The 27551-nt window shown below is 46.1% G+C and overlaps 1 protein-coding gene across 1 annotated transcript; it reads right to left on the bottom strand.

Annotated features, from left to right (window-relative positions):
- On the bottom strand, window positions 1–24024 carry SCPEP1 (serine carboxypeptidase 1). Its single transcript, XM_082212555.1, has 13 exons — window positions 23628–24024; window positions 18494–18639; window positions 17208–17297; window positions 15479–15638; window positions 13386–13456; window positions 12634–12706; window positions 12455–12492; window positions 11100–11228; window positions 9501–9594; window positions 8835–8948; window positions 7850–7987; window positions 4827–4990; window positions 1–1560 (listed from the first exon to the last, which is right to left on the bottom strand). The coding sequence occupies exons 1-13, from the start codon at window positions 24007–24009 to the stop codon at window positions 1495–1497; spliced, it is 1665 nt and encodes a 554-aa protein (XP_082068681.1). The 5' UTR covers window positions 24010–24024; the 3' UTR covers window positions 1–1494.
- Window positions 24025–27551: the final 3527 nt, after the last annotated feature.

Here is a 27551-nt window from a genome sequence, read left to right as displayed (position 1 = left end):
TGGCTTCCATCCATTTATTATTTATTCAGAGTCATCAGAAAGACATGCATTATATAAATAAGCAACATGGTTTCCATTTCCAACATCCGGCATATTTGAACAAAACATAGCGCTCTCCTCCTGGACAAATGTTCGAGAGATGTATTGCAATTTGATCTTGGGGTGCTGCTATATCGACTTCTAAACTCGGGGGGAGGGCACAGGCGCGACGGGACAGTCACGAGAGGGCAACGCAAAGCAGCATCTGGCAAGAGCTTTTCCTTCATCTTCCCATTTCACAGAGCAACAAAGGTCCAGAGATCTGCATACCCACCTTGGGAGTTTCTGGTTGAGGGCCTCGTTTCATTCAAGGAAGGATTGTAAACAGCAAAAACAAAACAAGCCTAGCAACTAGTCCTCATTAAGGTGGTAGCAGCTGCCTTTACTGCCAGCTGCCCAATTTAACAAGAAAACGTGAAGCACAGGAAAGAATACCTACCCCAAAACACACAACACCATTACAATGTCGTGCTGGGTTTTTAAACGACAGGTTGAGTTACTGCTCAGATCGTTTCCATTGGGTCAAGTTCAAGTGGGGAAACTGGGCGGGAGTGCAAGGGTTAAGCGTTGCCCTGTTCCCCGCTAGTCCCCTGCCATTGCTGGCCCCTCTGCCCAAGACTGTAGCCTCAATCACATCAACAGTGAAAAACAGGGGCGCTGATGCTGCGATCGCTGTGGCCTGTTTGCCCACGGCCATGTTTCAGACCTTTGTGCCGTAGATCAAGCTTCAGGAGGTTGCAAAAGGAAGACTGGTATCTTTGGGAGTTTAAAGCTAGGGCTGCAAGCCCAGACTGCCTGTGTAACAGTGCTTTTCTGAATGCGTCTATATGTATATATATAAAAAATAGTCACCTTAAAATCAGATGTAATAAAATTTCCCTATCATAATTTGCATTTCCCCATCCCCACCCCACACATTTTACAAGCCTGCGCACTTTGGTGCCACGTGGGCTTTTGTCTCCGGGGTCAGCCAAACAGCCCCACCCAGCCAGACTACAAAGTGGCTCCTAATCAGTATATTTTGTAGGCTTGTTTTGTTTTCTACATAGAAGGTTGCCCTGAGTCGTTCACAGCAAACGCCGTGGTTTAATAGAAGGGCTCGTCTAACAGAGCCTCTGCTTTTCACTCGTCCTCCGGGGGCTCGGCAAACCTCAGTTGATCCTAAGCTCTTACCCGTTTTAAGCGGCGATGGTGCAGAAAGCAGATGTTCGGTGAATTACTTTATCGTACCGAAGGTCAGTGGGGGTACCGCGGAGGCAGAGGCTGTGGTTTCAGAGGAGTGTGAAGGGCAATGCTTTAAAAAAATAAGATGCCTTGCATAGCGTATCATATAGGGAAAAGACTCCACCGCGCTGAAGAGCTACTGTCCCACCCGCAAGTTCCGTGTGCAATGAGAACATTCCAACAGCATGATGCGCTCTTGTGGGAAAGCCAAGCCAGCAGGCCCCAGTTCTCTTAGCGGCATTGGCGGGTCACCATCTTGACCATTTTCAGCGCCATATCTCCTTGGTCGGCTGGTACCTGTTAAGGAGAGGAACGTGATCTTTACTCTCTTTCCATTATTACGTTTTTATTTCACCTTTTCTCCAGAGAGCTCGTACACAAACACACTTCTGTCAGATTCTCAGGCCGCAGTCAGAGGTAACTGGCCATTCTCCAGGCATTCGGCTTGAGATCCTGGTTGACCTCCCCGTCTGTGTCTCCCGGCAGGATACAGGCAAGGTCACCAATCGGCGATCCCACTCAGCGTGAGAGGGACACACCTCTCCCCCCCTCTCCCTGGTTCCCTCAGGGAGGGGTAAAGAGACAGACAGAAATCTATTTACATGTCTTTATTTCTGTCATTGCAGCAGTACAGAGAAACGTGTCTGCACTCTCCAGACTCCAACAGTAGAGAGAGAAACTCCACCCCTGTACTTCCAGTACAGGTCAGATGACACTCTGAGCTAACATCCGGTGCTCAGTACAGTGAATAGACTGCCCCTTTGTTCCAATAGTACAGTCCCAAACATCAACATCCTGTTTTGCATTCCAGCACTTTGCAGCTCGCTCTTGCATTGCTGCTTTTTCCTGACAACTTCTTCCTGTCTCCATTTAATCCTTGCATCAGCAGCGTGAGGTAGGTTAGGCTGAGAGATAATCGGCTTCATGGCTGAGAGGGGATTTCAACCCTGGTCTCCTAGGTCCAAGCACAGTGGTACCTCGGAAGTCGAACGCAATCCGTTCCGGAAGTCCATTTGACTTCCAAAATGTTTGGAAACCAAGGCGCGGCTTCCGATTGGCTGCAGGAAGCTCCTGCAGCCAATCGGAAGCCGCGTTGGATGTTCGGGTTCCAAAGAACATTCACAAACTAGAACACTCACTTCCTGGTTTGTGGTGTTCAGGAGCCAAAATGTTCGACTTGCAATGCATTCGGGATCCAAGCCTTTTACAATGTGGCTGGGGCTTTTTGGGGTTGTTTTCGTTTTTATTTTTATTTTATCTTGTGAACTACCCTGAGACCTGCGGGTATAGGGCAGTCTGCAAACTATTATTATTAATAGAATCATAGAATCAGAGTTGGAAGAGACCACAAGGGCCATCGAGTCCAACCCCCTGCCAAGCAGGAAACACCATCAGAGCACTCCTGACATATGGTTGTCAAGCCTCTGCTTAAAGACCTCCAAAGTAGGAGACTCCACCACACTCCTTGGCAGAAAATTCCACTATCAAACAGCTCTTACTGTCAGGAAGTTCTTCCTAATGTTTAGGTGGAATCTTCTTTCTTGTAGTTTGGATCCATTGCTCCGTGTCCGCTTCTCTGGAGCAGCAGAAAACAACCTTTCTCCCTCCTCTATATGACATCCTTTTATATATTTGAACATGGCTATCATATCACCCCTGAACCTCCTCTTCTCCAGGCTAAACATGCCCAGCTCCCTTAGCCGTTCCTCATAAGGCATCGTTTCCAGGCCTTTGACCATTTTGGTTGCGCTCCTCTGGACACGTTCCAGTTTGTCAGTGTCCTTCTTGAACTGTGGTGCCCAGAACTGGACACAGTACTCCAGGTGAGGTCTGACCAGAGCAGAATACAGTGGCACTATTACTTCCCTTGATCTAGATGCTATACTCCTAATGATGCAGCCCAGAATTGCATTGGCCCAGAATAATAATTCTTCAGGACTCCTGTTGGCATGCATGGACTGCTATTAACTTTTTTATTATTTGTCTGTCTGTCACTATGCTTTTTTATTGTTTTTATTATGGATGTTCTGTAACGTGTTTCTAATGTTGTACACTGCCCCAGGATCTTTTGATAAAGAGTGGTATGAAAACTGAATAAATAATAAATAATGATGATGATAGAAGCAGCTAGAGAGAATGTCACAGGTAGGCACAGCTAACGATTAGTCATTTAGAAAAGAAAAGGGGGGGCAAACCCCAGCTATAATATTATTCATCTCAGGATTTGCTATCATTTAAAGACAGTGATCCAGAGATGCCAGGGTAAGGCTCCCCTCCCCTCCACACACGGTATTTTTTGGCGTAGGTAGAGAACCGTAAGAGAAATCTGAGGCCTACTGATTTCAAGCGCAACGAGGGGATTGAAAAATTCCCAAGAAACAAAGGCCAGTGCAATCTCATCATATCACTATCGTCCAATGAAAGGTCTCAACTTATGGGAGCCTGTCATCTTGAATAAATTATCCAATCATCATTGTGCCCGCTCCACGCTTCCACACTGTAAGAAACAGAACTGCAGCAACTACTGCGACATCAAGAGATTTGTCTCTTGCTGGCAGTTGGTGATTTCAGGATTTTCCCTAACTACCTACAGGGTTTAGTCATTTTGACATGGCCCCTTAAGGACAAAGCAGTTGTGTTCGCTTCCCTTTCCCTTTCATCCTTTGTAGTTCCTATTCAGGCCCAGGCAGGTACCAGAAGTATAAAGGGCCCCTGGACGGTTACGTCCAGTCAGAAGCGATTATGGGGTTGCGGCCCTCATCTCGCTTTCAGGCCGAGGGAACCGGCGTTTGTCCACAGACAGCTTTCCAGGTCATGTGGCCAGCATGACTAAACCACTTCTTGAGCAACGGGACACCGTGACAGAAACCAGAGCACATGGAAATGCTGTTTACCTTCCCGCTGCAGCCATACCTATTTATCTACTTGTACTGGTGTGCTTTCGAACTGCTAGATTGGCAGGAGCTGGGACAGAGCAACGGGAGCTCACCCCGTCGAAAGGGATTTGAACCGCCGACTTTCTGATTGGCAAGCCCAAGAGGCTCAGTGGTTTAGACCACAGCGCCACCTGCATACCAGAAGTAGCCTAGCCTTGGCTCGATGATAAACAGCCCCCAGCCCTATTTCAAGTGCCTTTTTGTGGAACTGTTATGACTATAAGCCTGGTCACATATAACCTATTGGTTTTTATGTATTTCTCTCTCTTAAACACACAGGCCTGAAGGAAGATACTTGGCAGCCTGAAAGCTTCTAGCAGTATTTTATAAAACCAGCTGGACCAATAAAAGGTTTCAACTCAATTGTTCCATGTTCCTTGTTCTGTGAAATATTAAGATGGCTATTATAATTATTTCCTTTGGCACCTTGCACGGGAGCATAAGTGAAGATTCTCCATACGGTGCTAAATCCCTGCTCTCCGAGTCATTGCACCCAAAAATGATGTACTGCGACTGCCAACAAAGTAACTCCTTGAAAAGACTGCAACAGGAGCATCCAATTTAAAGCAATCAAGCCTCCTTTATATTCCATTTTGTTTCTTTCCCAAGGCATACGAGTTAACTTACCATGTGCCCAGCTTTCAGAATCCAGAAAAAGTCCAGGTTTTCGTAGGATTTATGGAAAGCGGCCGTCGCTGTGGATTCTGATCCTACATATAAAGGCTTCCACCTTTGCGCAGTAAACTTTTTCAGCATGGGCCACTTCAGTTTCCGCAGCCATGCTTCCTGGCCTAAACAGGTAATTGAGGGGGAGAGAGAAAATGCTCATGTAAGAGAGAGGTTTTGCCAGACATCACACTCCACAAAAAATGGTGGCGGTAGCGGGAAATGTCCTTATTGGGTTTTTCTGCCTGTTTTAGAAGACCCTGGAATACCACACTTTCCCCCCAGCCCTGCAATAATCAATATACAGTGGTACCTCTGATTACGTACTTAATTTGTTCTGGAGGTCCATTCTTAACCTGAAGCTGTTCTTAACCTGAGGTACCACTTTAGCTAATGGGGCCGCCGTGCTGCCGCTGCCTGATTTCTGTTCTCATCCTGAAGCAAAGTTCTTAACAGGAGGTACTATTTCTGGGTTAGCGGAGTCTGTAACCTGAAGCGTCTGTAACCCGAGGTACCACTGTAATCAATTTAAAGGAACAAAAAAGAGCTCCATAGGAAGCCTGAAAGGGGGTAAAGTTAAAGGACTCCTGGACGGTTAAGTCCAGTCAAAGGCGACTATGGGGTTGTGGCGCTCATCTCGCTTTCAGGCCGAGGGAGCAGAGTTTGCCTATGCCTGGCATAGAAACTTGTTTTTCTTTTAACCCTGCGGCATACATCTCTGTTCCTCCCTTAGTACAGGTATAGGCAAACCTGGCCCTCCAGGTGTTTTGGGACTACAACTCCCATCAACCCTAGCTAACAGGACCAGTGGTCAGGGATGATGGGAATTGTAGTCTCAAAACATCTGGCGGGCCGAGTTTGCCTATGCCCGGTCTTGACAATGGGTGGATCTACACACGGGCAGGGGGGACCACAATAAATAAGTCAGAAATTAGATTATAACAAAAAATAAATAAACAACCCTATGGAAAAGGGCGTATAAAAAATTCCTGCTCTCTGGCGCCATCTGGTGCTGCATGTTTATAGCACATTCAAATCACTGTTTCTTAGTCCAGTATCTTAGGAAGGCAAGAGGGAATTGTTAAGAAACTGTAGTTTGGAATTGGACATTACAAACTGCATTCTCCTCTTCATGGCTGTACTGAGTGACAGAGGACAGAGCACTCGTGCAAGAAACACTACCGACTGGCACTGAATCCAAACCAGAATGAGGAACCAAGGGGAGGAATATTGAAATAGAGTGACTCAACAGGCAACAGGATGAGATGTTACAAAAAGGTGGGTTGTCAACTACCCGAGGAGAACCATGACACTATCAGGGAAACGTTTGAGACATTTCTAAGCAACTGGCGCGTGCACACAGAATATGCCTGTGACTTCTACAGTCACCGCCTCTCGTCTCCACCCTGTCTTTCCTGATACTAACAATTATAGTCTCTGGAACCGCCTTCAAAATTACTTTTCTAAATTGGCTGCTGCTGCGGATTCACCTCTTCCTGGCAGGTTGTTTGCATCTTAAATGCAAACCTGAGCCAGCAAGCTTGTTCCCAAGTCAGGTCTCCACAAACCATGTTGCCTTAGGTGTAAAGAGATAACGACATAAAAGTGGATATTTGAATACAGTGGACTCTCAGGTTGTGAACATGATCCGTGCGGGATGCACGTTCGCAACCCGCAGAGGCGCGTCTGCGCATGCACGGGTTGCGATTTGGCACTTCTGCGCATGTGTGGCCGCCGAAACCCGGAAGTAACCCGTTCCGGTACTTCCTGGTTTCGACAGTCCATAACATGAAGAAACGCCAACTTGAAGCGTCTGTAACCCGAGGTATGACTACAGTGGTACCTCTGGTTAAGAACTTAATTTGTTCCGGAGGTCCGTTCTTAGCCTGAAACTGTTCTTAACCTGAAGCACCACTTTAGCTAATGGGGCCTCCTGCTGCCACTGTGCGATTTTTGTTCTCATCCTGAAGCAAAGTTCTTAACCTGAGGTACTATTTCTGGGTTAGCGGAGTTTTAACCTGAAGCGTCTGTAACCTGAGGTACCACTGTATAGGTTTTGTACATTTTGCAGAAGTTCTTGTTTTAGCCTAGGACAAGGCAACCTGGTTATAATCCAAATATTTGGGCAGGCATTCAAGCATGCTTCCAGAAGCCTGAGTTCTCATGGCTACTAGTCAATCTGTGTTCTCAGGGCATTGATCATATTGCCTTGTGATGAAACAGGCCCTGAAAGCCAGTCAGTTGTGTATATTATCAACTGCACACTGCAAGAACTCAGCCTGAATGGCTTATCAGAATTGCACATGTTTGCAGCTCCTCATATGCTGGGTTGACAGACAGTTGCAGGAGGTGGGAGGAAGCAAATATTACCGCATGTTTTGCCTTACAAGACTCACTTTTTGCCTCCTAAAAAATAAGGGGAAATGTGTGTGCGTCTTATGGAGCGAATGCAGGCTGCACAGCTATCCCAGAAGCCAGAGCAGCAAGAGGGATTGCTGCTTTCACTGCGCAGCGATCCCTCTTGCTGTTCTGGCTTCTGAGATTCAGAATATTTATTTTCTTGTTTACCTCCTCCCCAAACTAGGTGCGTCTTATGGTCTGGTGCATCTTATAGAGCGAAAAATACGGTAAGTTTCTAGATCTTAAAGCTTTGAAAACATTGGAGTAACGACTGGTGAAGTCTCAGAATGGGGCACAGCAAGTATTTGAACTCCTTAGCAAGCAAGTTTAACACTTCTACCAAGGTTTCCCAAACTTGGGTCTCCAGCTGTTTTTGGACTACAACTCCCTTCGTCTCTACCTAGCAAGACCAGTGGTCAGGGATGATGGGAATTGTAGTCTGAAAACAGTTTGGGAAACCTTGCTACATATTATCATGACTGTGAGACGCAAATGGGATTTCAAAAATGCGATGCCTTGCCTATAGCGTCATCCTCCCTCTCTCTGCTGACCCCTGACCCTTGCGCCCCCAGAAATATCCTTACCTATGGTAGAAACGATGAGATCCAACTGCCCATTGTAGACAGTAACATTGACGTTGGCTGCTAGCAAGTCATCTACGATATCTATTACATTCTTCATGAAGTCTTCAGCCATATTCGCAAACACGTCTTTTGACTGGCCTGGAAGAATGATGGCAAAAACATTAAGAGACGGGGGCAAGGAAAGGAAATATAATCAGCGCGGCTTTACCACTCATGGGGCCAGGTCCTGAGTTATCTGAGTCAGTATGATATACTGCTAAGGAGAAGTAGAACGTTTTATGTGTTGGAGAAGAAATCAGAACATCTAGTGGCATGTACTTTAAGAAACAACAGTCGACCGCCTTCCATTTTTTTCTGTGCAAATAAAACTGCGTATCAACTCCAACAATGAAGCCACTTCTGCTCTTCGAACAGATGGGATTTTCCACTGGGTTGCAATTTCTTTCTTTGTACAGTGGTGCCTCTGGTTACGAACTTAATTCGTTCTGGAGGTCCGTTCTTAACCTGAAACCGTTCTTAACCTGAGGTACCACTTTCGCTAATGGGGCCTTCCGCTGCTGCTGCCATGCGATTTCTGTTCTCATCCTGAGGTAAAGTTCTTAACCCAAGATACTACTTCCGGGTTAGCGGAGTCTGTAAGCCAAAGTGTTTGTAACTCAAGGTGTTAGTAACCCAATGTACCACTGTAGAATCCAGTTCAAAAAGTGGAAGACTTATAGGGAAACAGACTGGAAATGCTCTATCACAGGAATAAGCAAACTCAGCCCTCCAGATGTTTTGAGACTACAACTCCCATCATCCCTGACCACTGGTCCTGTTAGCTAGGGTTCATGGGAGTTGTAGTCCCAAAACATCTGGAAGGCCGAGTTTGCCTATGCCTGCTTTATCAAAAGGACCACCCCCTCAATTTTCCAGAGATCAGAGTATACAAAATACCGCTTATTTTCAGGAAATTTTCAGCTTTATTCCAGAGTTATGGCCCTACCTCCCCATCTGACATGGTCTGGAATTATTTTCAGCTTCTTCCTGATGGGCCCGTTCATCAAATCACTCAGCTTGTCCTTACTTTGATGTTGTACATGACGCTGGAATAGTTTCACTTACGGAAAGAGAAGGGGAGAGAAATAGAGAAAGGCTTTTATTGGAGACTGCATGAGCCGGTTTATCTGGAAAGATGACGCATATTAATTATAGAGCCTAAATCCTCGCCCTTCAGTTGCAAGAACTGCAGGGCGATTCCTAGTAGGCCAAAAATTTAAAAACCAACAAAACAAAAACAGCCTACAATAGCTTGGAGGGAATCAGACAGCATGAGACGGCAATAAAACATCCCATAAGTGTCAGTAGAATCAAAACTAATAGCTAAAAGACAAATTAAAAAGTCATGGCTTAGCACCATCATGCAATTCGGTGCTAGGAAAGATTCCCCGGGAGAAATATTTCCTTTCCTTGGTCATATGACCTGTCTAGTCACATGATCCAGTGCAGCATCCAAGGCCATAAATGAGGCCTTGCGTGGAAAAACATGGAAATTCCCAAATCCTATGGCTGCCACCAAATGTGACGGTTGGAGGAAATGTGCCTGGGGCACAAAGATATTTCTGGCAATGATAAACCTGCCCTCAAATAGGGCATTTCCCTCTGAACTTACACACAGGGACTGTTTCGCTTGCAACGGACGCAGCAGCTGTGGATGAAGTAGTATCCTGAGTCAGAATGTTATAGAAATTCACACCATTCGTGTACTAGAAAAGAAAATGGAGAATGAAGTGAGGAGAGCGAGAATGAGAGCTTCTCACCAGAAGACATCAGTACACCTCAGCTTTATACAGCTCTGGGTTTCCCCCCATGACAAGTCAAAATTCAGCTTTCTGGTGGGGGAGAATGAGCTTTTTTAGGAAGGCGATTGTCCAAAAAGTTGTGGAGGGATTTTTTTGACATACACTTCCTGGTTCTGTTTGCAAAAAAAAAACAGACCTATGCCAACCCTACCACAAGTCATGAGTTGAGTCTCCTTTACACCCAGTCATCAAACTGTCTCTGCTTCTTCAAAACTACTAACCCAGGGGTCGGCAAGGCTTACCGGGCATGGGCTGGATCACTCCCACAGAGATCTTCCATGGGCCGGACTGCTGCAGCGCGACACCGGAAATCGTATCTGCGCACATCCGCGGCTCTGGAAATAACTTCTGCACATGCTCAGACGCCTAAAATTGTGCCTCTGCAGAAGCGATTTTCGGCATCTGGGCATGTGCAGAAGCGATTTCCAGCACCGTGGACATAGGTAAAGGTAAAGGGACCCCTGACCATTAGGCCCAGTTGTGGCCGACTCTGGGGTTGCGGGGCTCATCTCGCTTTATTGGCCAAGGGAGCCGGCGTACAGCTTCCAGGTCATGTGGCCAGCATGACTAAGCCGCTTCTGGCAAACCAGAGCAGCGCACAGAAATGCTGTTTACCTTCCCGCCAGAGTGGTACCTATTTATCTACTTGGATGTGCTTTTGAACTGCCGTTGCGGGGATTCGAACCGTCGACCTTCTGATTGGCAAGTCCTAGGCTCTGTGGTTTAACCCACAGCGCCACCCGCGTCCCTCATCGTGGACATGCACAGATGCAATTTCCGGCATCTGGGCATGCACAGAAGCGATTTCCGGAGCCGCAGAAGAGAGTACCTGTGCCATGCTGCACTGGTTTAGCGCGGCGCGTGGGGACTCGCCAAGCAAGCGGCTCAGCTCGGGGGTGGCTCATAGGTCAGTTAAGCAACCCCCATAGGCTGCTTCCGGCCCACGGGCCTTAGGTTGCTGACCTCCAGTGGCGTAGTGTGGGGGGTGCCAGGGGTGCCGGCCGCACCGGGCGCAACATTGGGGGGGGGCACGTTTGGCCGGCCCTTCGCAAGACAAAAGTCCATAGGGAAATCTCCGGGACAGCGGGGAAGCGCAGCGCGTCTTCCCCACTGTCCTCGGACCTCCTCCGAAGCCTGGCGGTGGGGCGGAGAGACCTTCTTCCTGCGCCAGCCTTCGGATGGCTGTCCTGAAGACTTGTGGTGGGAGCAGTGGCGTAGCGTGGGGGGTGCAGGGGGGGGCCTGCCGCACCTGGCGCAACATCTGGGGGGGGCGCGGAAGAGACTCGAGTGCTAAAATCCACGGGTTAGGGGGCGCAAATTACTTGCCTTGCCCCGGGTGCTGAGAACCCACGCTACGCCACTGCTGACCTCTGTCTAATCTGCTCACACAAACTCCTTACAAAGCTTACCTCCTCTATGGTATCTTCGGCCTTACTCCAAAGCAATGTAGCCAGCTTGAATTGCCTTTTATTCATAGCATCAAGGACCTTCTTGGCAGCCGTGGTCACTTGTTTTAACCCTTTATCGTCAAGGTAAGACTGCAGTGCAAAATAGGGGAAATGAACATACATGAAAATCGTATGACAGATGTGTTGACCACCCTGCCATATGCTGAGGACAAGGTCTCTATACTTTCAAGAAGACAGTCCCTCTATTTGAAAGGCGTCCTCTGTTCAAAAGGATGTGTGGTCCAAGGATGGGTTAAAGATCAAGAACTATAAAAAAGAGACAGCAGGGACCTTGAAGTTGCTTATCAACACTTAGCACCCAGAGAAATAAATAATAATAATAATAATTTATTATTTATACCCTGCCCATCTGGCTCGGTTTCCCCAGCCACTCTGGGCGGCTCCCAATCAATACAGCATTAAATATTAGAAACTTCCCTAAACAGGGCTGCCTTCAGATGTCTTTTAAAAAGAAGATAGCTGCTTATTTCCTTCACATCTGAAAGGAGGGCGTTCCACAGGGCGGGCGCCACTACCGAGAAGGCCCTCTGTCTGGTTCCCTGTAACCTCACTTCTCGCAGTGAGGGAACCGCCAGAAGGCCCTCGGCGCTGGATCTCAGTGTCTGGGCTGAACGATAGGGGTGGAGACGCTCCTTCAGGTATACTGGACCAAGGCCGTTTAGGGCTTTAAAGGTCAGCGCCAACACTTTGAATTGTGCTCGGAAACGTACTGGGATCCAATGCAGATCTCTCAGAACCGGTGTTATGTGGTCCCGGCGGCCACTCCCAGTCACCAGTCTAGCTGCTGCATTCTGGATTAATTGCAGAAATGCCAGGTACACACCAAGTCATAGTATTCTGCACTATGGTAGGGCATATTGTGTATTTCAAAAATTTTATCTATACACTTAAACTAGCACATGTAATTCTTATGCAAGTCTGAATCCTCTTTTATTCGGTGATGCCTGAAGCTCCGTACATACCACATCTATAAAGCACCCCACACAAACACAAGGTATCCTGGGAATTGCAGGTTACTCATCACAGAGTTTAACAAATGACAATCTGCAGGATTATTTGGGAGGGCGGGAGAATGTGCTTTAAATGTATGGTGTGTACACAGTATAAGGGGCCGCCCTAGCATCTGAGAGTACTGCAGCCCAAACAAGAGAGAGTGGCTTTTGCATTTCACATGAAAAATGACCAACTGCCTATGGAAATACTAGGATTCTGGGCTGGATGGGCCTTAGATCTGATGGTTCTCATGAAAAAGTAAAAAACTAACTGCAAAAAGCATGGACCGAGTAAACACTTACAGTGCTGTAAAGGTAAGGTCCCCAGGAAATCACAGAATCTAAAGGGTAAAAAAGAAAAATCACGAGTTTCCATGATGCAATAGACTTCCTTAACAGTCAGGTAAATCCACTCCGGCTGAAAAAAATCCCTGATTACAAGGAGGACAGGAGAGATGTTCTCAAGACTCCCATTAACATACCTAGAGGAGAAATCCACGAATCGCCAAGCGCTACACCCAGAAAATTGCACTTTATGGTCCCAGCTTGAACAGCCTTTGAAAAAGAAAAAAAAAGTCAACAAGAGTTTGTGTAAAATGAGATCTACACCAATATAATATGTAATATTTTGAGTAGGGCACCAGCAATTTGACAGTACCGCCTTCAAGAACACATGGACCTATAAACAGAGCCTGTAGATTTCGGATGCTGTTTCAGAGCGAACAGAGAGGAAGCCAGTATAGTCGTACCTTGGTTCTCGAACGGAATCTGTTCCGGAAGTCCCTTTGACTTCCGAAAACGCTTAAAACTAAGGTGCAGCTTCCGATTGGCTGCAGGAGTTTCCTGCACTTAATCAGAACCTGCGGAACCCGCATCGGATGTTTGGGTTCCAAAAAACGTTCGCAAACTGGAACACTCACTTCCAGGTTTGTGGCGTTCAGGAGCCAAAATTTTCGAGTCACAAGGTGTTTGAGAACCAAGGTACGACTGTTTTCCACAACTGATGGCAACGGTGGCAGATGATTATTAGCTAGCACCCATGAGAAGAGTCATGTTGCTAAGGAAGAATCCAATCTCTTTAGCACAGAGATGGGAAACCTGTCACCCTTCAGACTCCATCAGCCACAGCCAGCATGACCAATGGTCAGAGATGAGGAAAGCTGTAGCCCAGTGACCTCTAGAGGGCCACAAGTTATGGCCTCCCCGCCTTCAGGGAAAGGTTTGATCCACGTACCTTATGCAGTTCCAAAGCGACGCCAGCAGCCATTTTGCCTCCATACGATTCTGAAAAGATGTAGAAAGGGACTTTCTACAAGAGAAACCCCATGAAAGCAGTTAAGGTTTTGAGCACTGTACCTTCTATTCGCCTGCCCCTCATCTCCAAACAGACAAAAATAAGTTTCGGCGTTTCCTTCCTCCCCAAACACATCGGAAATTGAACTATTCTGAGGAGCAAGGCCAGATTATAAAGCCTTCACTTCCATTTGCAATCATGAAGGGTAAATAAGACCACAGGATAGTGACCATATACATCACTGAACAACTCCGGTATGGCCAAAATCAGGAATTATGGGAACTGTAGGATCCCCGCTGAGGATTTGGTCATCAGATTTTTGCCACATTCTCTTTCCAAAGATAAAAACTCCTCCACTATAAACTAAGTATACCAAATTGGATTGATGTGCATGAGATCTTATGAATGCCGGTTTTCACTTCTGAAAAACCAAGGACTAGAATATTATTTCATCCGACTCATCTCGAAGGAACCCAGGGTACCTAGTTCCTCCATTTCATTCTCACAACAACCCAGTGAGGTACGATGGGGTCAATCACTCTCAGCCTAAGGTTACCAAATGAGCTGAGCGGGGATTTGATTTCCTCAGACTTCCTCAAACACGCTGCCCGATTTGAGGAAGTGATAAAATGTTATGTACTGAAGTTCTCACCCTGGGCCAGCAGGGGGATACTGTAGATAGTTTTCACTCAGGTCCACGTCAGTTATTTTAGGCGGGAAACCCTGGGTTGTTGTTGCTACAATGTTGACAGCCGGCTGCCTATAAAAGCAGGTCGGCTGAGCTGTTTGCTGCTCAGTTCTGTCCAGCTTACAAATAAAGAGCTGCTCTGGAGAAATCACTGTGTCGTCTGCTATGTTCGCCCACAACTTAACAGAAAATGTGAGGCAATAAGTGCAAAAGAGCAGGAAATAAACAAAGTGTTGAGACTCTCATGCCCCAATCCCTGTACTCTACAATGGCTTTGGAAACTCTCAAACCTTTCTGGAAAGTCATTTGGCCTAGTAATTTAAAAACACAAAACTGGGATTCTAAAATGGACATATACTTCCCCTTTTCATCGAGCGTCATTTGCAGGGCGGGGAAATTCTTAACACAAGGGGGGCATTCAGATGTCATGATAAAACGATGGCTTATTGGGACAGGAATGAGCTCACATGAGCTCCTCCCATCTCTCCCGATTTCCGGTGTATTTCCTTTGATTCATCATAGTTCAGCATTCTGTCTGAACGCTAAACTGAGATTGATCCCAAGTATAGTTTGTTACAACAACCCACCGTCATAACCCTTGGTTTAAAGACTTGCCAATTTTTCAGATTAATGGCAGTTTGGGGTCTGGAGGAACACTAAATTGTGGTTAATCAAACTGGAAGTAAAAATACTTCCAAATTCTGTCATGTAACCAATGACCTCATGTCACACACATCACGGCAGGGATGGTGGGTAGAGATAATAGTGTCATAAGTAATCGCCATAGTATGTACATTTGACTTCAAAATGTTGGACACTCGATTCTTTTCTCTTTTTTTAAATAAAATTATTAGATTTTCCACCGTGATAACACAAACCACAAAGCAAGATGATACACAAAAACAGAAAAAAAGAAAAAAGAAGAAAGAGAAAAGGAAAAAAGGGGGGGAAAGGGGGAACAATAAACAGATAAACTATAACAACAAACTTAATTCTTCACAAATCCAACCTTTTAAACATCTTGGTTGACTTCCTCAAATCCCTCCCTTCTGAGTTTCCTTGTAATTAAAAGTAACAGCTTTCCAATATCATTATTAAACTAAAACAATTTCAATTATAGTCCATCTTAGTCACTTTTCTTAACATTCTAAATCCCATTTATTTAACTGTAACTTAATTTAATCCTAGGCCTATTTGTTTATTTCAAGTAATTTCTATTTTTTTATATTACGTGGACACTCGATTCTAGGCTCGTGTGGCCATTCAGTGGACTACTTGCAGCTCTAGCTGTAGAAGTAACATTTCCTACCTAATACTTAAAATTATTCCATCCTTATCTGGTTACTTGCCTGGAATTCGGGCGTAGACTTGAAGAATTCTCTGAGAACCACCATCAGGTCTGTGGAGACTGTGCAGAGATTTGTGGCGTACGCAAGCGTATCGTTCACATAGCTGAATCCAGTGCCAACAGGGTTATCGACAAACAGCAAGCTTGCTGTCTGCAGCTGCATCACCAAAAGAAAACAGAGTAAGCCTTCTATATGTTGTTGTTGTTGTTTAGTCGTTTAGTCGTGTCCGACTCTTCGTGACCCCATGGACCAGAGCACGCCTTCCACTGCCTCCCGCAGTTTGGTCAGACTCATGTTCGTAGCTTCGACAACACTGTCCAACCTTCTATAAGCAGTAGTATGGCTCCAGATGACTTGACAACAGAGCAAAGTGTGGCTGTGCATTTGGTAAAGAAAAACCCTCCCCAAAGTTTTCACATTTCCCTTTTCCATCAGGTTCAGATGTTTGCAACAGATAGGTTCAAACTGGGCAAAACAAGGAAAATAATTTCGATGCCCCATAAGTGGACTATTCCTCAGAGCTGTAGCTAGTGTGTGTGTGTGTGTGTGTGTGTGTGTGTGTGTGGCTAGCCAGGTTTTTTGGACCCAGATGAAGCCTCCAGAGAGGTGCCATTGAGGCTCCTAGCCTCTGTGTGTGTGTATGTGTGTGCGCATGCAAATGTGTGGGGTGTGCCAAACGTGAAACAAAGCCCATTTTTGCCCCTCCTGTTCCAGGTTATTGTTTTTCGACTGCATCGTTTGAGGTTTTAGAAGATGGTGTGTAAATATATATACGAAGAAAGCCACAGTACAAACTCTTTAACGTACGCTTGCAAGTTTTGACTATCAGCATAAGCAGCAACAAGCCTTGGAGGCTAGCTAATCTTGTGAAACACACACACACCACCACCACCACAACATTGACAATGACTTTTACCACCCACATAATGTACAGAAATTAAGCAAGTGAGGCTTTTCCTGGAATTACAATTCCATTTTTCACTCAGGATGATGTTTCACCCACTTCATTTCTGTTTGTTGGGCTCGTTTAAAAGGATCAGAGCCAGTTAAAACTTCCATTGTTTGGTTTTTATCACATTTTAAAAATATAATTTTCATTATTACCGTTTCCAAAATCACATTCACATTCGAATATATATTTCCACCATTAATATCTTTTTTTATGACAAAACATTCAACGACTTCCCTTCCCTGATTCCTTTAATTTCCCCACCATTCCTGCACATTCTTACATGTCCTTTTAGTTTATTTTCTCCCTTTATTCTTCCTTTTTTATATATTATACCATTGAATTTACCTTAATCCTGCTAGCGTTTTCACTTGTTTACAGTTATTTTCCAAATAGTCTCCTTTTTATTGTTGCAAACCACGATGACACATTTCTGCGATATAGCAGTATTCAAATATTTTTACAAATAAATGACTAAATAAAATAAGTGCCAACTCTGGTTCCAAGATGAAAACATGCAGGAAGGATCCTAAAGCTCACATATTGTATGGGCAAAGGAAAACAGAAACGGGAAACAGAAACTGCAATATAGTATGATCAACTGCAACGTGCAGAGATCATGATCTGGAAGAGCCATTCGTATTAAATTCCATGGGACACACTTTTTCCTGCTTAAACTCATAATCATGTGAGCAAGCATGGTTAACTCCTTAGACAGCAACGGGTGGGTGGGTAGGTAGGAAATGAATCTTCTAGTCACAAGCCATGATACATACCCAAGTTGTCTTTCTTGGCTTTAGATCACTATCTAAAGGGCCAATCTCTTCAAAGTTTCCGAATCCTGAGCCCGAAGCCCCCGGGCCACCCTGTGAAGCCACACAGATTAGGGAAAAAAGCAGAGAAAAACAGATTATAAACCTTTTATAGCCCTTCCATTCTTTGTCTCCACAAAATCCCTGTGAAGCAGGTCATCAGAGGTAGATGGTTTCTCCTATGGCTGAACATGGATTGCGTTTCCTCAGCAATCACTGCAAGATGTTAAACTACAACTCCCATCATCCCTGACCATTGGGCTTTACAGTCTGGCGCTGATGGGAGTTGGAGTCCAACATCAGCCAGTAGGGCTGGGCGATATCTGGTTTTCAACATTGTGATGTTTCACTAGCTAAAACATCACAATATACTGATCTATAACAATGTCCTAGGACCTAGGTAAAAGGTAACGGATTTATGGACAAGTTAAGTCCAGTCAAAGGTAACTACGAGGTTGCGGCGCTCATCTCCACTCTCAGGAGTCAGTGTTTGTCTACATACAGCTTTCCGGGTCATGTGGCCAGCATAACTAAACCGCTTCTGGTGCAACAGAAAACAGTGACGGAAACCAGAGCACATGGAAATGCCGTTTACATTTCTGCCGCAGCGGTACCTACCGTATTTTTCGCTCCATAAGACACGTTTTTTTCCTCCTAAAAAGTAAGGGGAAATATCTGTGCATCTTATGGAGCGAATGTGTGATTGATCGCTGGCTCCCTTTCCGGCCCCGGCCCCTTGCCCAGGCCTCCATTGTTGAATGTTCTGCAGACGGAGGCTGTTCGTTTCCCCAGCGACATGTGATTGGCTGATTAGATTATATGTCTGGAAACTGTAGAAACAACTCCCTTTCCTTTCCTAAAGAAGCTGCAGAACTGTGAGTTTAACCCTATAAAAACAGGATTTTTTCCCTTTGCAAAGTAAGCTCAACAACTTTGAGCTGATCCTCAAAAAAATGGGCTTTCCCCCTTTCCTCTAAAAACTAGGTGAGTTTTATGTTTAGGTGCATCTTATGGAGCGAAAAATACGATATTTATCTACTTGCACTGGTGTGCTTTCGAACTGCTAGGTTGGCAGGAGCTGGGAAAGGACAATGGGAGCTCACTCTGTCACAGGGAATCGCCAACCTTCTGATCGGCAAGCCCAAAAGGCTCAGTGGTTTAGACCACAGCGCCACCCGCTGCTGACTGCCACAGTAAACTGATAGCATAATCCTTCTGCAAATCACACCCCATATCCTGCCCGAACGTACCTGAAGCCACATGATCAGAGGGAGCTGCGTGAAATTCTTCGCAGGGCTGTCGGCATAGTACAGCCACCAGAACATGCTGGCGTTGGGCCTGACAGTGACATACCCCCATGCCTGCTTCGGTTCTTTTGGTTCCTCTAAATACACAGCTGAAAAGGAGGAGGAGAAAAAACACCGGTTGCTACACTTTATAGAAAGGTGGTGCATGACATAATAAATATGGACAGGTATCCTTTTGACTCCAGTACAGTGGTACCTCGGGATGCAAACGGGATCTGTTCCGGAGCCCCGTTCGCATCCCGAACGGAACGCAAGACACGACGGCGCGTCTGCGCATGCCGCGTTTTGCCGCTTCCGCGCATGACGTCATTTTGGTCGTCTGCGCATGCGCAAGTGGCGAAACCCAGACCGTTACTTCCGGGTTGCCACAGAGCGCAACTCGAACGCACTCAAGCCGAAGCACATTCAACTCAAGGTATGACTTTACCAAGATCAATGTTCAGCCCATTTCAACACACAAAGCTGCTTCTTCTATCACTGTGTCAATGATTCTTGAGAAACTGCTACTTGTGCAATGGGTCAGGCTGCTATCGTACAGTGCAACTCGAATCCATAAAAGCAGTTGCATGCCAGATCGTCGCTGAAAAATTACTAGACACGCCCTCGCAAAGGATTCTTAGGCAATTCAGACAAACCACAAGGCTGAGGTCAGAGTATCTGCAGAAGCCCAGAGGCCTACTCTTAGAGACGTTCAAGGCTACATTGCAAAAGGTTATTTGGTGTGATTTAAAGCAGGCATAGGCAAACTCCAGCTCTCCAGATGTTTGGGACTACAATTCCCATCATCCCTGACCACTGGTCCTGTTAGCTAGGGATGATGGGAATTGTAGTCCCAAACATCTGGAGGGCCGGAGTTTGCCTACGCCTGATTTAAAGCAATAATTTGGGTTGTATTCCACACAGCGCTAAGGTGAACATTCACCGTAAGGATTTCTGCTTGCGCAACAGAACAACCTCCCACTCTCCTCCAAGCCACCTAAATATATTTGGGGGGTTCCTCTGGAGTAGATTTGGGGATGGTGCAGGGGACACACAGGGAAAGGAGAAGGGGGGCAAGTCCCATTGTACATCAGCGCAAATAACCATGACTTGGGTGGGCAGTCACCTCAGCTTGGCACTGGACATTTCAAGAACATTGCTAGCTGAAGAGAGGGGCGGCAAAAGCAGCCTATGGCTCTTTCCGTAAAGTCTTGTGAACAGCTAGGATATTCTATGCACAACCAATCAGGAAAAGGAGATAACTAATTGACCTTCACCCCCACAGCTGTGTACTTAACAGTCTCGCTTGGATTATATCTCAGAATTTGTCACATTACTCAGAGGAAGTGGATGTTCTGTCTACACCCCGGGAAGCTATGTATTTTTCCTCTGGCATTCCAGAGCACTGTTACTCTGGGACATACCTGAATAAATTTATGCATTTTGAAATGAAAATGGATGTGAGTAAGAGGTTGTGGTCTGGTTCACACATCCAGCAGAAATGAGGTGGCAAAATGACTTCTTACCACTTTGGACTTACTAAAGTGGTACCTCGGTTTTCGAACAGAATCCGTTCCAGAAGACCGTTCAAGTTCTGAAACGTTCGAAAACCAAAAACTCTATAGCCGACAGCTAGGCCTCAGGATCTTGCACTCAGCGGAAGCCGCGTGGCATGTTCAACTTCCAAGGCATGTTCGAAAACCGAAGCATTTACTTCCGTGTTTACGGCGTTTGAAAACCAAAATGTTCGTCAACAGAGATGTTCGAAAACTGAGGTACCACTGTACTTCGAACTGCATGTAGGGCATTTCTGAATGCTCCTCCTCTTAAGAACTCCCTAGATGAAATCGAACACATCGGGGATAAACGTTCTGTATCTCCCTGCTGTTCTAGTTTTCTGCTTGCAGAGATCACGCACACAACATTCAGTGGTGCAGCTCTCCATCTGCAGACCCATTTTACCATCTCGTCCTGCTAGATCAGGCTTCCTCAACCTTGGCCCCCCAGATGACTTGAGACTACAATTCCCAGCATCCCTGACCACTGGTCTTGCTAGCTAGGGATCATGGGAGTTGTAGGCCAAAAAACATCTGGAGGGCCGAGACTGAGGAAGCCATTACTGCATCAGGTGGCCTGGTGTGGAGCTGTTTCAGCAAACAGGAAGGGTTGTCACATTTCAGTCTCGCCCCACTAACTGCAGCACACAGCTTGATAAACACAGGCGTGGAAACCAGCTCCTAGGCAAGTTTTTGCCATGTAGGCTTCCAATAAAACCTTGATTGTCACTCACTGCATTCCACCAATAGGATTCAGCCTTCCTCCAGAAACTGATGCCACAACAGTCAATGCAACTGCTCTGGGTGAGAGCAGGCTCCCCACCCATCTGTAGGTGTAAAGCTATGGTTGCGAATGGACTACTCCCAGAAAACGGTGCCACCTTTTTTCTCACGTGGCTGTTATGAATTCTTTCAGCAGAAATTCAGCCAGAGCCAGCCATCGCTCCATCTCTATGCTAGGAATCTAATCCCCTGTTGAATGCAGTTAATTGTTAAATCCAAGAGGGCAGGTGGAAGTTTGACAAATTTAGTCCCAGAGAGTAAAAGATGTAACCTGTGTGTGTTTCTATGCCTTTTTATTTCCCTGTGTTCCATGGGATTTACTCCCATGAAGAATGCACAGGATGGTCACTTTGAAAACACAGGGCAAATCCTGCAAACACGCAGAACTTTCACACATACATTTATTTCTGATTTATTGACTGATTTGTAGACTGCCTTTTAAGGGAACCTTCCTATCACTAATTGCAAAGTATAAGCATGTAACGAACAACGTGGAGTTAAAAACTGGATTACTGCCCATAAAAATGAGCAGAAGTCATCAGTACAACAATGGACATGAATGAAGACTGTCACATTAAAAAGGTCAAAGATGGGGAATGAATTCCGCAATCACAGGGCCACCACCAGAACACCCTTGTTCTGGTACCCCCATCACTCTAATGCAGGCTTCCTCAACCTCGGCCCTCCAGATGTTTTGAGATTACAATTCCCATCATCCCTGACCACTGGTCCTGCTAGCTAGGGATCATGGGAGTTGTAGTCCCAAAACATCTGGAAGGCTGAGGTTGAGGAAGCCTGCTCTAATGTCTTTTACTGTTGAGATAGATACATAGCTAATGATCAAGGACAACAGGAGTTAAAGGTCAACATCTGGGGTGCCACAGTTCCCCATTCATGTGTTGGCTAATGCAGCAGGGGGAATCATGAAAACTGCCTACTGTAGTATGGATACTCAATATGGTGCCCTGCATTTTCTTTTAGGCTCCAAGTTCCCACCATCTCTGAGCTCTGGCCGTATTAGCTGGAGCTGCCAGGAACTGGAGTCCCATAACATCTGACTGCCCCCCACAAAGACTACCCCTGCAATTCTGAAAGCTACAGGGTTAGACTGCAAAAGAGGACATCATCCCTGCACTTTTAGTTGTGGTACACACAAGGGGATTTCAGCTCTTCTTTCCCTAACAGGTTGCATAAATACTACAATGCGGTAAGTTTGGACCTCCTAAAATTCCTTTTCTTCCATTCAGACATTACAGGTTCAGGGGCCTCATGCTCCTTTTGCATCTGCACATGCAGAGACAAGGGCTGGGTGGGCAGAGAGGGTCAGGTGGAGGATAACCAACGCATCCATTTAGGGGTTCCAACCAGTGTGTTTCACTACAGAGAGCTGCAGGGATCAGCATCTGAACCATTGCAGAGATCGCCTGGCTTGAAAGTAATCAAGGCCACCAGGCAGAAAGAGCTTCTCTGTAAAAGCAAACTCATTGTGCAATCCTATACCCAGGACCGATGTTAAGGAGGGCAGACAGCTGTTTTCCTCCTCTGTCTGGCTCTGTCTAGCACAGGGGTCAGCAAAGTTTATCTTGCCTGGGCCGGATCGGTCCTGCGGAGATCCCTCCATGGGCTGGATCGCATGCACCCACGATTTTAGCACAGAACGCGAGCGGGCAATTTGGTTTGGGGGCGACTCATGGGCCAGTTCCGGCCCATGGGCCTTAGAAGAAGAGTTTGGATTTGATATCCTGCTTTATCACTACCCGAAGGAGTCTCAAAGTGGCTAACATTCTCCTTTCCCTTCCTCCCCCACAACAAACACACTGTGAGGCGAGTGGGGCTGAGAGACTTCAGAGAAGTGTGACTGGCCCAAGGTCACCCAGCAGCTGCATGTGGAAGAGTGGGGAATCGAACCCAGTTCACCAGATTACGAGTCTACAGCTCTTAACCACTACACCACACTGACTGACCCCAGGTTGCTGACCCCTGGTCTAGCAGATTTGGGATGGAATGTCTCAACAACAGTTGTTTTAAATTACTTTCTTTTGACCCCAAGTGCTTGGAAAAATCTGTCAAAATCTCTACTTTTAGCTAAGTATTTTTATTTATTTTCTTGAGGGGGGGCAGCTGCCCCCACCTTTGGCTACACCCATGATCCTATAACCAGAAGCAAACCCCACTGAATCCGACAGGTATCACTCCCAGCGTACAGGATTGCGACGGTGGGCGGGAGAATGCAAGCCAGAAGCAAATTCCTTAAGATATCAGCATGGGTGTAGCGGGGCGGGGGGTGGGGAGTGCAGCTGCCCTCCCCCTAAATCAAGTAAATAAATGAAAATGCTTAAGTAACTAATTTGCATTACAGATAATTCGCTTCTGCCTCCCCTAACAGAAATCCTGCCCTCCCCCCAATAAAAATAAATCCTGGCTATGCCCATGGATACCAGTGAACCCTGCTTCCAAAGAGATGTAAGTAGCTGGGAAATAATAAGTAAGCGTGCATTTACAGTTCAGTTTAACTGCGAATAATAACAACAAATATTCATACCCCAGCCGCTCTGGGCGGCTCCCAACAGAATATTAAAAACGCGATAAAACGTCAACAATTAAAAACTTCCCTAAAGAGGGTTGCCCTCGGATGTCTTCTAGAAGTCAGATAGTGGTTTGTTTTCAATCGGGCACTTCCCCTCTAGTAAGAGCTTAAAACAACGCACACGAAAAAGCCAGGCACTGAGTTGCAGAGGTCAGTTCCCCTTAAAACTCACCTGAGCCCAAAGTGGCCAGAGAAAACAGCGCGATCGCCTGCGGCAGTTTCAACAACATCTCTGCTCTTGCCCCGCGATTTCCTGGCTGGCGGTCATATGACTCTGTCTGCTTGTCAGCTGTTTGTGCGAGAGGGAAGTGCGCCTTTTTATTTAAGGGAGCCGGGCGGGCGGCAGAGCCGGGCAAGAGCCGCCCCCTTTCCGCCTCAGCCGGGGAAGTGCAGCCGATGATTGATTTCCACTTGCCAGTTCCTGCAAGCTTTGCGCGTTTGCGCCGTGGATGGGGCGAGCGTTTTGACACTCTGCGGGAAGATGGATGAGGGACACTTCGTTTCAGCGCGAGCAAGTTTGCGCGGAGGAATGCCAGCAGCACGCTGTCAAACATGCAGGTGCTTAATTACGTCGGGAGCAATTTGGTTATGCAAATGAGAGAGCTGAAGATCTGCTGGGTTTCGCACCCGATCGTGCTGCAGTACCAGTTTCCTGCGTGGCTGACGCAGCTGGTTTTGCCTAATCCGTTTCGCTCCTTTGCTCTCTGTTTTGTTTTTGTATAATTTTCATTAAGTTTTTCAGTTTTACATTTTAGAATATTCATTTAAACCACCTTAAAATTATCAATGACTAATGACTTCCTTTCTTTCCATGGTTCATTTTGCATGCCATAAATCCCTGCATGTTTTACATAAACTAAACCATTTGGTATTCCATTATTACATCCATCAAAACTTATCTACACAGTTGAATTTATCTTAATGCTGCCAGCATTTTAAAGTGCACACAGTTTTCACCCATATATTCAGTAAACATTTTCCAATCTCCTTTAAACGTATGTTCCTCTTGTTCTCTTATTGTTTATGTTAAGTCTGCAAGCTGTGCATATTCCGTCAGTTTAAGTTGACATTATTCTTTAGTTGAGACCTCAATTGTTTCCCATTTTTGGGCTAACGAAACATGGGCTGTAGTAGTAGCAACATACATAAATAGTCTTTTTTGACCCCTGTGAATTTCCATCTGGATTATCCCCAACTAAAAGGACTCTAGGTTTTTTTGGGAAAGTACTTTTAAACATTTTTTTCAATTCATTATAAATTATTTCCCAATACTCTCTTGCCCTTTTACAAGTCCACCAACCTTTGCTCTCTGTTTTGATCCTCAAGAACCACTGAGCCTCTTGGGCTTGCCAATCAGAAGGCTGGAGGTTCGAATCCCTGCGACGGGGTGAGCTCCTGTTGCTCTGTCCCAGCTCCTGCCAACCTAGCAGTTTGAAAGCACGCCAGCACAAGTAGATAGGTGCCACTGCGTCGGGAAGGTAAACGGCGTTTCCGTGCGCTCTGGTTTCCGTCATGGTTTTCTGTTGCACCAGAAGCGGTTTAGTCATGCTGGCCACATGACCTGTAAAGCTGTCTGTGGACAAACACCAGCTCCTTCGGCCTGAAAGTGAGATGAGCACTGCCCGCAACCCCATAGTCGCCTTTGACTGGACTTAACTGTCCAGGGGTCCTTTACCTTTACAGTTCTAGGATTCTATGATCATTTCCCCAGACAAAGGCCCCTGAAATGGAGGCATATCCAAGTCTGTGCATGCTTTATCTAGCCGAATCCAAGGGAACAGCCTGGGCCAGAGGGACATGGCAACAAGCAGAAACCAAGCAAAGCTGCAAAATCACAGAACTGTGAAGCAGGGCAAAGTGACCTCAAAAAGAGTGAAGGAAAAGGTGTGGCACCAGCAGACACAATACTGGATCTTGATTCTTGTCAGACGCTAGTGCTGAATTTCCTATCTATCACTTGCTTTGCTTTCCTTCGGACCACATCAGAGAGGCCGAGAGGGTGGTCTAGGCAGCCCAAGACCTCCACACACACTGTCCAAGCTTGCACCCTGGAGAAAGGTCCCTTCGGGCGCTGTGATTCCCCTAGTGGTTTGACTTCACCCCCAGAGGCGCGCTCCATTGTTTCCCGAGACAGACACTTATGCCAACCTAAGTATAAAAAGCAGGTGTGGCTGATCTGTGAACCTACAGATGTTGTGGGACTCCAACTCCCATCAGCCTCCACCAGAATGGCAGGGATGATGGTTAAAATCCAACACCTGGAGGGCTGTAGTTGTGTGCCCTCCCCACTGCAAAGATCAATCTACTAATGTCAAGACTACGGTACTTTAAAAAGGCATTGAAGTGGGGGGGGGCAGGGGATGAGCGCTCTAGACATAGCACTTGTCCCAGAAAAATCAAACGTGCCACTGATTTTCTTTTTTCAAAGTGTAGTATGAGAAATAAGGGCATGGGTGGCGCTGTGGGTTAAACCACAGAGACAAGGGCTTGCCGATCAGAAGGTCGGCGGTTTGAATCTCCGCGACGGGGTGAGCTCCCGTTGTTTGGTCCCTGCTCCAGCCCACTTAGCCATTCGAAAGCACATCAAAGTGCAAGTAGATAAATAGGTACCGCTCCAGTGGGAAGGTAAACAAGATGAGCGCCGCAACCCCAGAGTCGGCCACAACTGGACCTAATGGTCAGGGGTCCCTTTACCATTATGAGAAAAAAGGCCCATATCTCTGCCTACGATTAAGGAGTTCTGTTTGCACATTTTCTACATGCCACAAACTCCTCTTTTCCAAACATGCTGCAGATAGTCTGTACAAGGTTCTAGCTGTCTCTTATGTTCACTTTTTTCTTTACATGCTTTTGTGATATGGTGAGCCAGCCCCTTCCTTGCATAGATGCTGGCCTTGACATGCCGACATTATCATTATGAGAAGCCATCAGTTTAGATCCATTAATTCTTAGGGTTTGCACATTTTAACCTGCCCCTGTGCCTTTAACAGCAGCTCGATGTGTGATTAGGCTGTGCTTAACCTGTTAATTTCTGTTTGCAATGGGGTTGTTAAACATGCAGGAATTAACCGGGGTTTATCCCCCGCCCCCGGTCAGCTGACAACCAAAGGCATTGCCATAAATCCTATTGAAGAAATTATTGTTGTTATTATTATTTTATTTTTACCCAGCCCATGTGCTTTGAGCGAACAGCAGCAGTTACCTTGCAAAGTTGTTCCAGTAAAACATGGCATGGAAAGCAGTGGCGTAGCGTGGGTTGTCAGCACCCGGGGCAAGGCAAGTAATTTGCGCCCCCTAACCCATGGATTTGCGCCCCCTAACCCCCAGATGTTGCGCCCAGTGTGGCCGGCCCCCCCTGCACCCCCCACGCTACGCCACTGTTGGAAAGCAAAACAATTTAAAAGCTCTGGGAGAGCTCTTTGGTTAATTCCAAAAGGATCTGGATTGCATCCTTACAATGGAAAACCTACAACGCTGCTTCTCTGTCCCGGACCAACACACACACGGCAACAACAGTACACATAAAGCACAACCCAGCTGTTTCAGCCACTTTCCAGAGAAACCAGAAGACAATCTTCAAGCCTGGATGGAGAAGAATGTAATTATTGGCTCCTGCAAACTGCATAAATTATGCAAACAGACCAACTTTACTTGAACCGTGAAGGGTCTGCAGCTACTCTTATAATGCTTGCTGCTTTGGGTTGCTTTCCGTTTCATATTCCTGAGAACTACTACATTAGCTGCAACCAGTTATGGAGAACTTTGGAGCTTCCTAGTTTTGAGTCATGAGCATTGCAACTAATTGGTTTTATTGGATGAGCAAAACGAGGCCTTTAGTTTACTCTTCCATTTAGCATTCCACTTATAAGCTGGTTTCTTATGTGGCAAAGCCATGAAACCCTGAGCTATTGGGGTGAAAATTGGTATACACATTCAGGGCACCGTTCTGTGTTTTAGGTTGCACTACCAGCTCTTGCCTCTCAACCTATTTTCAAAGGCAAATACAACATAATGGGATATGAACCCAGAAACATCGGAGCAAAAGTCGCAGTGAATATTCAGGCGCGCATTCTGCATTTGAAGGACAAAGGTGAAT

The sequence above is a fragment of the Podarcis vaucheri genome, assembly GCF_965113315.1.
Source record: "Podarcis vaucheri genome assembly, chromosome: 2".
NCBI lineage: Eukaryota > Metazoa > Chordata > Lepidosauria > Squamata > Lacertidae > Podarcis > Podarcis vaucheri.
Note: the sequence above shows the minus strand (reverse complement) of the source record. Positions and strands in the feature narration are given on the sequence as shown.